This window comes from Zootoca vivipara, chromosome 6, assembly GCF_963506605.1.
Source record: "Zootoca vivipara chromosome 6, rZooViv1.1, whole genome shotgun sequence".
Classification (NCBI taxonomy): domain Eukaryota; kingdom Metazoa; phylum Chordata; class Lepidosauria; order Squamata; family Lacertidae; genus Zootoca; species Zootoca vivipara.
This window is the reverse complement of record NC_083281.1, coordinates 13169141-13181908: the sequence shown is the minus strand read 5'-3', so window position 1 is coordinate 13181908 and position 12768 is coordinate 13169141. Positions and strand designations below refer to the sequence as shown.

The 12768-nt window shown below is 46.3% G+C and overlaps 1 protein-coding gene across 1 annotated transcript; it reads left to right on the top strand.

Annotated features, from left to right (window-relative positions):
* The first annotated feature begins 2300 nt into the window (after positions 1 to 2300).
* LOC132592272 (zinc finger protein 883-like) lies at positions 2301 to 12563 on the top strand. Its single transcript, XM_060275436.1, has 7 exons — positions 2301 to 2359; positions 4710 to 4861; positions 5861 to 6364; positions 7095 to 7176; positions 8781 to 8863; positions 9159 to 9285; positions 10998 to 12563. The coding sequence occupies exons 3-7, from the start codon at positions 5951 to 5953 to the stop codon at positions 12146 to 12148; spliced, it is 1857 nt and encodes a 618-aa protein (XP_060131419.1). The 5' UTR covers positions 2301 to 2359; positions 4710 to 4861; positions 5861 to 5950; the 3' UTR covers positions 12149 to 12563.
* Positions 12564 to 12768: the final 205 nt, after the last annotated feature.

Here is a 12768-nt window from a genome sequence, read left to right as displayed (position 1 = left end):
TGGCATTTACACCCCCCTTTTTTTCTCCAGGGGCTCCAGGTGGCACATTCATGGTTCTCCCCCTCCCCATCTAATCCCCACAACAACCCTGTGAGGTGGGTGACACTGAGAGGCACCGACTGCCCCCCCCAGGGGGATTTGAACTCTTGTCTCCCAGGTCCCAGTCCAACACTCTTGCCACTGCCCCACCCTGGCTCCTGTCCCTCTGCAGTCTCCCGTCCCTTCTCTCTCCCTCTCGCTACCCAGACACACCCTCCTGCTTTCATGCAGCAGGCCAGGCCCAGGAGTGGAAATGGCCAGGTCTGGGGCAAAGGAGATTAGGGGCGGCTGGGGGGAGGGAGGCCTGGATGATGCTCCATGCCTGGTACAAGGCAGTCCGAGAGTCACTGGCTGCAACTGTGTAGAAACGGGCATCCCCCGACAATACAGAGATTTATTACCCTTCTTGACATCCCTTGGGCCACAGGTCCTGCATTGCAGGGGGTTGGTCTAGATGACCCTTGGGGTCCCTTCCAACTTTAGGATTCTATTCTTCATTTTTGAAGGCAGACAAGGAGCAAGAGCAACCTGCCTTCATAGAAGGAAGAGGATTGTGTCTTCATCTCGTTGGTTGCCCTTCTCTGGTAGGGTTGGCATATTTTGAATAGCAAAACTGAGGCCACGATGATGACTCTCCGTTTAAATACCCCTACAATATGTAGGGTAGAGAAGCTGTGATATGTTTTGCTGGGGGGGGGGGGGCAGGAGAAGAAAAGTTTCCTGCTTAGCAGGGGGTTGGACTGGATGGCCCTTGTGGTCTCTTCCAACTCTATGTTTCTAAGAGGAAAGCAAGTCTTCAAGCCCCAGTTATTTCTATGTCTCCTCCAGAAAGTACAGCCCAAGGACGTTTAAGCAAATTTTAAAAATCCACCAGGAGAGGAATTTTACCCCCCGAAAAAGAGGACGTGTCCTGGAAAAAGAGGACACATGGCAACCCCACCAAGGTGCTGGCTGGGTCTGCATCTCTCGACTCACCCTTGGTTTCTGTTTCAAACAATCCAATTAAACATATTAACCACTCCCTCTTTCTCCACCCCAGTCTCCCCAGCGATTTAAGGTGCTCACTCAGGGTTCCTGTTTCCTTTTGAAATGAGGCACAGAGAAGTCACTGGTGTCTTCGTGATACATGGATTATTGACACTATCTGCAACCTGAAAATGGGAGATGGAGGGCTTCACAACACTGACACCCCTAGAGGCTCTTGCTCCTCCCAGGGCTGCTGCTGTGGATCCAAACAAACCTCAAACATCCTGCTCTGCCTGCTGCTTCTCCATCCCATAACTCCTCAGCTCTGCCGCTCACCTTGCTTCACCTGTGGAAGAAGGGGGCCCTCTCACCTTTGCCTCTCCTACCGAGTCCCTTTGTTCTCTGAACAGCCCATGACCCCAGCCTGTCACTTCACGGGAAACTTGCCTGGTTGAAGGAGCTTTAAAGACATGCTGATTCCAGAGGATGAGAAGTGTCTAATTATACACAGTTTAATAAACATGGGTTTGGCAACCCAAGTCTTCTAAATCAAATTCTAACACTTACTGAATCCAGGAATTTGGGGGCGTTTAGCCCCCACAAACTTATAACAATGTCATCTGAGGTGGAATAAAAGGCTTCCTAGGAAAGTCCCTTTGACAGCTTCTATATTGTTTCTAATGTGGCTTCACTAACAGATAAGAACACATGATATTTATTGCTGAAATATAGACACAAAACAACATATGCTACAATACAGATGCCCCACCCCCGGCAAGCGGAACACCTCCATTTGTATCCCATGTCTATGAACCCTGTCTCCCCCCTCCACCTGCCCTTTCGGCCCCCCTCGCAGCCCCCCGGGGACCCCCCTCTTCCTGGGACAGGGCTCTCTGCCCTGGAGCCCCCCACCACCGACCCCCACCAGAGCTGCCCAGGGGGTCCCCAAGAGAGCCAAGACCCCCCCCCGCCCGACCCTGGAAGGCTTCCCGCTCCTCCGCTCCCCCGCCCAGACTCCCCTTCCCAGCCCCGGAGCCCCAGGCAGACAGGCAGGCTCCCCTTTCCCACGCACACGCGCCCAGTCCCGGCTTCTGGGAGGGGGGGGTCCCTGCGCCAGGCGCCCCTCCTTTCGGCCCAGAGGCCCCAGCACTCTCTCCAGGCCCCACCCATTCCGGGGCCAGGCGGGCCCAAGTTCGTCCTCTTCCCCACGGAGGGACCAGCTCGCCCAGGGTTAAGTGGAACTGAGCTGGCTTCCTAGAGAGGACAGGAAATGCAAGCGGGGCAGCTCCCCTGACGTCACTTCCTGCAAGAGAATCTCGTGCAGAGCGGTCTCGCCCTCACCTGCCGGGATCTGGTGGGTCTCATCTCTACTCTAGGGAGAGGAGAGCGGGGATTGGGGCTGCGGGGAAGCCTGTGGAACTCCCTCACCTGGGAGGCAGGAGGAGGGTCCAGGCAGGGCCGGGCGGAGGAGGGGAAGGGGCCCCTGGCCAGGTCCATCTGTCCTTCGTCCACAAGAAAAGGGCGTTTTTTTTAGGGGGTGAAGTGCTATAGGTTCCTCCTGGATGGACCTCATAGGGATCTCAAGCCATAGAGCAAAATAGGTATTTTATCCAAGTAATCGTTGAACTGAAATACAATCAGGAAGAAGCTCAAATTTAAAATATTTTATTCATAACAAATTCATAATGCGAACACATTGGCATTGGGCAATAACAAAATTTCCTTGAGAAACACAATTTACAAAATCTAGTCTAGAAGCTTGTTATAACATGAAATAATAAGAGGTGTAAGTATAGAATGGAAACTACTTAGAATTACAAATAGCTCTACTTCAGCTTTCTGCTTCTCCTCCTTCTTTTGAGCTCCACTTTTGTAACTTCTGCTTGACATTTTAGAAACTTAAGTAAAATATGTAATATAATTATAATATTTGTATTGTATATAGTGTTATAGTAGCATATGGGGGTAATAGGGAACTGTACTGGTAAATAATAATATAGGCCTATTAAATAATTAAGATGAATATTTTTCTAAAGTAATTATATAATGGGATCAAAATAAATAAATTATGTAAAGTATTACATGAAATCAATCAGTAGGCATAAGACTCATACCCTTTAGTCTACACTGCCTGATCATCAGTCTACCAGCACTTTTTAATACAGTATTAGATAACAGGTACAACAGCTTGACCTACATTCAACTCTGCTGCCCTGCAGTCTGCAGCTGCATGTTACATGTTGCCCTACAACCAGTCCATGCAGAATGTAGGCACCCTATATATAGAAAGGAGCAAACCAGGGATATTTTAGGGAGCCTATGACTTATGGTACATCACAGGAGCCTACACAACACAAAGCACTGTTGCTGTATGTAGGCTTTATTTTATTTGTTTTTTAATCATATTTTGGAAATGTACATCCAGGTTTCATTCCTTTCATTTTTGCCCCCCCCCCCCAAGAGAGTGGGGCCCTAAGCTATAGTTTGTTTTGCTTATGCGTATATCTGGCACTGCCACCAACCTAGGTGGCTTTAGAAAGGATGAGAGGAGCAGAGGACTCTCAATGGCTTCTTGCCACGATGCCTGTGTTCTGCCTCCACTGTTGGAGGCAGCCCTGCTTCTGAAGGCCAGCTGCTGGGAAGCGCAGGGGGAGAGTTGCTCTTGGGCTCCAGCCCTGCTGGCGGGCTTCCCAGAAGAGAGCCCAGGTTGGCCGCTGACAGAACAGGATGATGGGTGGTATTCACCCAAAAGGAAAGCAGAGGCCAACCTGGTAATCACAGAATAGACAATTCAAGATAGGAGAAGAGGGGGTCAGGGAACATCTAGCTCCTTTAAATGAATTCAAATGTCCAGAGCCTGATGAGCTGCACCCAAGGTTATAAAAGGGCTTTCAGATGCTACCTCTGAAGGTGACCCGGAAACTACAACTAATCCAGAATGCGGCAGCTAGACTGGTGACTGGGAGTGGCTGCTGAGACCACATAACACCGGTCCTGAAAGACCTACATTGGCTCCCAGTACGTTTCCGGGCACAATTCAAAGTGTTGGTGTTCGCCTTTAAAGCCCTAAACGGCCTTGGCCCAGTATACCTGAAGGAGCGTCTCCAACCCCATCATTCTGCCCGGACACTGAGGTCCAGCTCTAAGGGCCTTCTGGCGGTTCCCTCACTGCAAGAAGCAAAGCTACAGGGAAACAGGCAGAGGGCCTTCTCGGTAGTGGCACCCACCCTGTGGAACGCCCTCCCATCAGATGTCAAAGAGATAAATACCTGACATTCAGAAGACATCTGAAGGCAGCCCTGTTCAGGGAAATTTTTGATCTGTGGCATGTTAATGTATTTTAAATCTTTCTTGGAAGCTGCCCAGAGTGGCTGGGGAAACCCAGCCAGATGGGCGGCGTACAAATAATAATTAATCATCATCATCATCATCATCTCGGAGCCTCTGTCTATGACCTTGGAGAATTATTGGGGAATAGGTGAGGTCCCTCAGACTGGAGGCAGTCCAAGATTGTCCCCATCTTCCTAAAGTGTTTGGAAAAAGAAAACAAGGTAACTACCAACCAGAGATCCCAGGACATAGATACCAGGAAAGGTCCTAGAACGGTCGGTCTGTGAGCACTTGGATGCTGTGATTAGCAAGACCCAGCATGGGTTTCTCAAGAACAGATCACGCCAGATGAATCTCATTTCTTTTTTTGATAGATGTGAGGGGCAAGGGATATCGCGAAGCCCCTCCCCTCCTGAGTTCCAGCCCAGACCCGAGCGAGGCTGAAAAGAAGGAAAGCTCCAGCTCAAGTGGGGAAACAGGAAGTGGGTTCCAAGGCTCTGGCAGGGAAAGAGAGCCATCGTCCCAGGTGGGACAGGAAGGGGAAAGGAAGGGGGGCAGGCCAGTCCCCCCAACTCCGGAACTTCGCAAAAGGCGTCGGGGGAAGAGGATGGGTCTCCCCAAGTTATTATGTTGGCGCAAAACGCGCCAAAAGCCACTGGGAGGTTCTGATTCAAGCTAAACAGATGTGTCTTTGTAAATAGCACTGCCATTAGCACTGTAAATACTCTGCACCAATAAAACCATAAAATGCAGAGCTGTGTAGAGTCGTTACTCTGAAGTAGCCTTCTCCAGCCACCGTGACAATAGAGTTACAAGCTTGGTGGATCAGAGGAATGCTGCAGACATAGTGTATCTTGATTTCAGGAAGGATTTGACAAAGCCCCTCACGGTTCTGTGATTCTGTGACTCATTGTGGGAGCCCTTTGACCTGATCCTGCAGGACTCATCTGCTCTTATGCCATGAACCCTTTTTTGTCCTTCTGTTAAACTGGAAGTTCTCACCCCTACCCACCCACACACCTATTCAGGAATCAGGCAGGGATGTTATCCAGGCTCCTGGCTGACACATGTGTGTCCTTCAGACATGCAAGTCCTCCAGGTCCAGAGGATCTTTGGTGGCTGAACCGAAAGCCGCGCTGTGAACCTCTGGAGGTATCCCGACCCCAGGAATCTAAGGCAGGAGAGGCCCTCCTGGAAAGAAAGCACTCCTGGTCACCAAGGCCACCCAAACAGATATGGCTGGGTTGGGGTGAAGCTCTGGAACTATGAAGTGGGGTTGGGAGGGACCCCCACTATTGCCTTGGGTCCAAATTACACTTGATACAAATGACTCACTTGTCATTCACAGTTATGGCTGCTTCTTCCTCCTTCTCCCCCACCTTTTTTTGCAGACAGCTTTGACTCTGAGCTGTGGTGCAATCCAGTCGTGATTCCTAGCAAGACTCAACCACGCTTGCTCAGGGAACATTCTTCTTCTCTTGACTATGTATTGATCTTATAATAGAAGAATGTATTTGATTTGTAGGATTTGTTGCACCTCGCATTAGGGCCCACAGAACTTGGCAGAGGCCCAAGGGGCTCCTTCGGATCTCTTGGAGACTTCCCGGGAGCCCAGATGGATGAGCAAGACTCAGCTGGCCCTGAAGCAGGAAGAGGCCATGCCATCCAACATGGGAGCAGTGGGAGATTCTGTGAAAACTCCGTGCAGAAGATTCTGGTAGAGGAGGACACGCTCCAGTCAGCTGTGCAGAGCCAGCAGTTCAGGCAGTTATTCTACCAGGAGGCCAAAGGACCCCGAGAGGTTTGCAGCCAACTCTACCACTTTGCCCATCAGTGGCTAAAGCCAGAAAGGCACACGAAAGCCCAGATGTTGGACCTGGTGATCTTGGACCAGTTCCTGGCTGTGCTTCCACCGGAGATGGAGAGCTGGGTGAGGGAATGTGGAGCGGAGACCAGTTCCCAGGCAGTGGCCCTGGCCGAAGGATTCCTCCTGAGTCAGGGAGAGGAGAGAAGGCAGGCCGAGCAGCAGGTGAGGGAGACTTTCCTCTGGGTATTCCCAAGGGGCTCCAAAGAGGAGGGAGAGTAGTCCCAAATTATTTACTAATGGCCCATCCTTTTTTGGAAAGTGGGAACACATATTTTTATTATTGTTAATGTAATAATATTGTTATTATTTTAATATCCCACCCATGTGGCTGAGTGCCTTCCAGCACATATAAAAGCATACATAAGAAGACATCATATCCCCCCTCCCCTTCGTCGCTCTTGCTCCAATTGTCCCTGCCCCAACACAGACCTGGTTGCCGGGACCCACCGCAACGCGTGCCCTCTCTTGCAGGGAGGACCCGCTTTACCTTGTTTCTCATCATAAGATGTCTTCTAAAAGTTAATCAAAAGTTATCTGATGGGAGGGCCTTCCACAGGGTGGGTGCCACTGCCAAGAAGGTCCTCTGCCTGGTTCACTGTAACGGGTTGAACGAAGGGGGTGCAGGCGCTCCTTTCGTTATACTGGGCCTTTGCGGCTGTTTAGGGCTTTAAAGTTCAGCACCAACACCTTGAATTGTGTTGGGAAATGTTCAGGGAGCCAGTGAAGATCCTTGAGGACCAATGTTATATGGTCCTGGCAGCCGATCCCAGACACCAGTCTAGCAGAAGCAGGAAACAGCTTTCACCTCTGTCCCCTGAAAGCGCTTGCCTCTGCCATTCCTTTTCTAATCCTTCTCCCCATTCTCTGTTTTGAATCCTTGTTGCTTTCTCAGGGGAAGGATCTTTTTGCAGAAATGGGTCTTGATTCTTCTGAGGCAGAGAAGACTCCGTTGGACACCAGAGAGAGCCCTCTGGGTAAGGAGGAAGGAGTGTTTTCTGCGTTTTGTCACATTCTCTTGGTTTTGAAACTAATCTGTGAGTTCTTTTCCACAAATAATATATGAAATGGGTACAAATGTCCAAATGTACTCAGCAGGGGACACTTTTACAATAGTAATTATTATTAGTTTTCAATTACAGCCCAATAATAGCCTCATTATAACAATGGCAAATTACAATATAATTACTAATATCAATCATTCAGATACCAAATTATATAATTTAGGTGGCCCCATGCATTTCAGAACTGATGGTTGGATGATTTTATTTCTGCTTTCCAAAATCCTATTAATTTCAATTACACTCCAGTCAAGATAACAAAGCTTTATACAACAACTGCAATATTAATGACATTCATATTGATGCATTCAATAATATATAAAACTAAAAGTGAGGCACCCCAGCAATATCCTTATTCTTCCTGTGTGTGACAAATTTTCTGTTCATGGTGTTTCTTCCTGTCCTTGTAAAATGTTCTGTCTATCTTTTCTTGGTTGTTGCTGTTCTCCATCATTCCTTGGGCGGAGCTAATATCCCATTGTGGTTTCAGAAATTCTCCATCGCTCCGTCCTGTGCTTTGTTGTTTTGCAACTTTAACAGCAGCTGCAGAAATCACACTGTCCCAATAAATAACCTGTTTTCACCATTTTTATTCTCCGCCTGGGAAGGAGAGGGATCTGTCGAACTACAAATGACTCAGTAATGAACCTTATCAGTCCCTTCACAACTTGCAGATTCCTTACATCCCTCCATCTGGCCGAAGATAAATTTACAGTTATCCAATTAAATTAAATTCCAAGACCTTTTAGCATTATTCAGTTCAGTTCGTAAATAATAAAGAATGGGGAAGAGTCGGCTCTAATTCTCCATCGTAAACCTTTTGCAAAATAGAGCTTCCCTCCCCTTTTCCTTTTTATTTTACACACAAAGTTCCATTTGTTGTTATATTCGATATCTGCAATCCAGTTTTGTCCCTGCTCACCTGCACATATATAATTTGAAGTAGCATTCAATGGTGGGTTGCCAAATCATAAATGTAGAGAAGAAAACTTTATATAAAGAAGCCATAGGCTTCCCCTCCCTCCCCACCGTCTTTTGCACCAAATGAAGTCTTCTCTCAAATTCAACCCTTAAATACCTTGCAGCTGGTTCCATTCCACAGTTTTTGATCTCAACTCTTCCAGCAATGCCTGTACATTAGTAAATTAATCTCTCTACTTGACAGAAGAATCTCTGCTTCTTAATGCCGGCAAATGAGGGTTTTCGGCTGACAAACGGCTTTTGCACTCAGTGCCTCCCTGCCTCCCGCAATCCATGCCGGAGCGAGAGCCAGGTACCAAGACGAACTGGGAGTGAAGCCCATTCCCCCCTGTCCCTGGGGGGAACTTGCGAGAATAATTACCGTCAGTCATCCTTGTTTTTCGTTCGCCAACAATCTCCCACTGCCTCCATTAAGCCAGAGCGGAACCGGAAGCCAGCAGGGAAGACTTTGAGGAAGCCCCATCAGTGATTAGAGATGAACTGTTTCACCTGAGAGAAGCAGGCGCTTACGGTTTCCCACTTTCTTTTGTCTCTCCAAGGTGACAGAATGATGCCACCAAGACCTGCTCCTTCATCTTTTCATGGTGGTGGAGGGGAGGCAGCGGCTGTGGACCCAGATCAGGTAGGGGGAAGAAGCCTTGTAAGGAAAGACTGCTTGGATGAATGGTGGGAGGAGCCAGAGGAGAGGGAGCCGACTGGGAGGAGAAGGAGGTGTCTGAAGCTGGAGAGGGAACAGGGCTCAGTGAGCAGAGGGAGTCTGTGGCAGAGAGCAGCCCAGACTCAGAGGCAGAAATTGCAGCAGTAGAGTGGGATGAGGAAGTCAAAGAGGGGTCTGGCCATTGTAGAAAACAACAGAGCCAACTGTAATGGATCACGTGAATGTTTTTAAGAGGACAGCCTATTCCCTTTTCTGTTAGGGTCCAGTGTGCTTTGAAGATGTAGCTTTGCATTTCACTGATGAGGAGTGGGCGTTGCTGGATCCTGACCAGAGAGCTCTGCACCAGGAGGTCATGGAGGAGAATCGTGGGATCTTGGACTCTCTCGGTAAGGTTCCCTATTGGATCATGCTATCTGTTTTGTAATTCAAGACATCTCTCTACATGTCGAACCTCAGATATTTTGATGGGGCTCAACAGCACCACCCACAGCACCTGGGATGCTAACACTCCCACAGCAAACCTTGGATGGATGGCTATTAATTGTTTCCCCTGTGAATATTTTTCCTCCAGTTCTGCCTTTTAAAACCATGATCAGGCTGTCTGAACTGCCCAGGCCTTCTTAAATGTAGGCTTCAGAGTGATTTGGGGTATTGAAGTAGCTTCAGTCAAGTTTCCTGTTTTTGTTCTTACTTCTGTCTCTCTTTGGTTGACCAAAGAGTCGACTGACATAGGAGATGGCAGATTCCACAACTGGACCAAACAAACTCCATCCCAGAAAAGAGCCAGGCTTTTTGAATTTCAGGCAGTGAACCCTGTAGTAACAATAATGATAATTTTATTATTTTCTCCCTGCCCATCTGACTGGGTTGCCCCTGCCACTCTGTGCAGCTTCCAACAAATATAAAAGCACAAGAAAACATCAAACATTAAAAAATTCCTGATACAGAGGTGCCTCCAGAAATCCTCTAAAAGTTGCATAGTAATCTGAAATCTGATGGCAGGGTGTTCCACAGGGTGGGTGCCCCTACCCAGAAGGCCCCCTGCCTTGTCCTCTATAACTTATCGCAGTAATGTAACATTTAAGTAAGGATACTTGAATAACAATAATGCTGATATGACAAGTTTCGGCTGCATTCTGTGATGTCAAGAATTTAAGAAAACATCCAAATTGCTTTAAGGTGATGCATATCATAATTATATTTTTCAGCCATTAAAGAAATCTATATTTGGCAACTGCTACACACATTTGTTCAATACAGAAAAAGTGTTTTTCAGCACACTTAAGTTCCCGTTTGCCATTTTTATTCCGCTCCTCTTACATTGCTCACCACAAGGCAGCTGAATAAGACCACACCTGTCCAGTGTCAGTGTTCCCAATATTTCACCAGCTCTTAAAATTTGTTTAGATTTACTACTGCATATAGAACTGCGTGAAAAGGACAATAGTGACTTTGAAAAAGATTGGGAACCCTTTACATCATACTTGCAGAAACACAAAAAAATGGACTCGTTGGCAGGATTTAAATAAACATTTACAGCTTTATTGATAGAGAACAATAAATTTTACAACATGGCAAAATATTATTTTATACAAATAACAGATGAGGTAATAAACGAGAAATGGAAGCTGAGGGAAGTCAACAGGGTGGGGAGAAACTGGAAAATGAATGTTATTGATATGGGATATTTGTTACAAGAAAAACAAAAACCAATAGAAATTATTTTTTAAAAATTGCTGCATATTGAACAACTTAGCATATTGAATATATCTTAATTTTGGACAGGGGAACCTTTCAGCATTGGCCACTATTTAAATAATAATAAAAGCATATTTTATTTATGAAGATAGTACAGATCCATATTTAAATTTGAACAAAATGACATTACCAAGTTAAGCTGTAAAAAGTTAAGAGAGGAAACATCCAATATTCAACTTGATTTGTATATGAAAGTAGACATTCTTACAGAACAAAAGGAACATTATAGCATCTAACTGCCTTCAGTTCTTTCCCTGTCACAAGCATTAATTAGCATTGCTCCATATTTTCGAGCTGCACTTCTTCCTGGGGCTCTAATCCGTTTGCCTCTGAGTTTCAGGTGGTGATAAATTGGAAATGAAGAAGAAGGGGGACCACAACGAAATCCACACAGTGGAGGAGCCGTATCAGGATTCAGAGTGCAGAAAGAACTACAGTCAGAGCTCCCATTCCTCTTCCCATCAAGGAAATCCCCTTGAGAAGAAACCCTATCACTGCTTGGAGTGTGGAAAGAGCTTCACCTTGAAAAAGAGTTTCACTTTCCATCAAAGAATTCATACAGGGGAGAAACCCTATCACTGCTTAGAATGTGGAAAGAGCTTTAGTCACGGCTCCCATCTCACTTCCCATTGTAGAATTCATACAGGGGAGAAACCCTATCAATGCATGGAATGTGGAAAGAGCTTTAGTCACGGCTCCCATCTCACTTCCCATTGTAGAATTCATACAGGGGAGAAACCCTATCAATGCATGGAATGTGGAAAGAGCTTCAGTCGAAAGAACAGTCTCACTGCTCATCAAAGAATTCATACAGGGGAGAAACCTTATCAGTGTGTGGTGTGTGGAAAGAGCTTCATTCGAAAAGAAAGTTTCACTTCCCATCAAAGAATTCATACAGGGGTTAAACCCTATCAGTGCTTGGAATGTGGAAAGAGCTTCACCAGAAAAGAAAGTCTCACTTCCCATCAAACAATACACACAGGGGAGAAACCCTATCAGTGCTTGGAATGTGGAAAGAGCTTCACCTGGAAAGAAAGTCTCACTGCCCATCAAAGCGTTCATGCAAGGGAGAAACCCTTTAAGTGCTTGGAGTGTGGAAAGAGCTTCACCTGGAAAATAAGTTTCACTTCCCATCAAAGAATCCATACAGGGGAGAAACCATATCAGTGTGTGGAATGTGGAAAGAGATTCATGAAAAGTGCCAGACTCACTTCCCATCAAAGAATTCATACAGGTGAGAAACCCTATCAGTGCTTGGAATGTGGAAAGAGCTTCACCTGGAAAGAAAGTCTCACTTCCCATCAAAAAATCCATACAGGGGAGAAACCCTATCAGTGCTTGGAATGTGGAAAGAGCTTCACCTGGAAAACAAGTTTCGCTTCCCATAAAAAAATCCATACAGGGGAGAAACCATATCAGTGTGTGGAATGTGGAAAGAGCTTCAGTCAAAGCAACAATCTCACTTCCCATCAGAGAATTCACACAGGGTAGAAACCATTTCAGTGCCAAGAGTGTGGTCGGAGGGATTTATGAAAGTCTGGTCTCATTTTTAAAGTTCTTTAAAAAAACAATTGGAGCTCTTAAAAGTTCTGAGAGCTGGCTGAAAAAGCTAATAGCAGGACAGGTTTGAACAAGTTTGTTTCTCTTTGAAGGAAAATATGTCTTCTACTCTGAGCCACTTAAAATTGTATTACTGCAAGACACCCACTCTTCTTTGGACATCTAAATTGCTAAATTGTCCTCTTGGACACATTGTTTCTTTTTTTCTTTCTTATGGTTCCTCTCAAAATAATTATTTGGTTAATTCGAATCTTAATTGGAGAAATCGGTTTTTATGTTAAACAGATTATGTGTACTGGGTATCAGGCTGGGGGAAAATACAGGAAACAGGATCTCTTAGGAAAGAGTTATTCTGTGGCCTTGAGAAACTGATAAGGTGCTGCTGGAAAAGGGAGAGTGGGATTTTTACTATGGCAGTTCTAAAACAGATAACATCAGGCCTGAGAAGAAGATCTTTGAGGCAAGGCCCAGGGGGCAGGCCCCCATCGGAATTGGAACTTTTCGCTGACTTAAAAAAAAGACCTGAATAAAGAGATGAAGGAAAGGTTGGA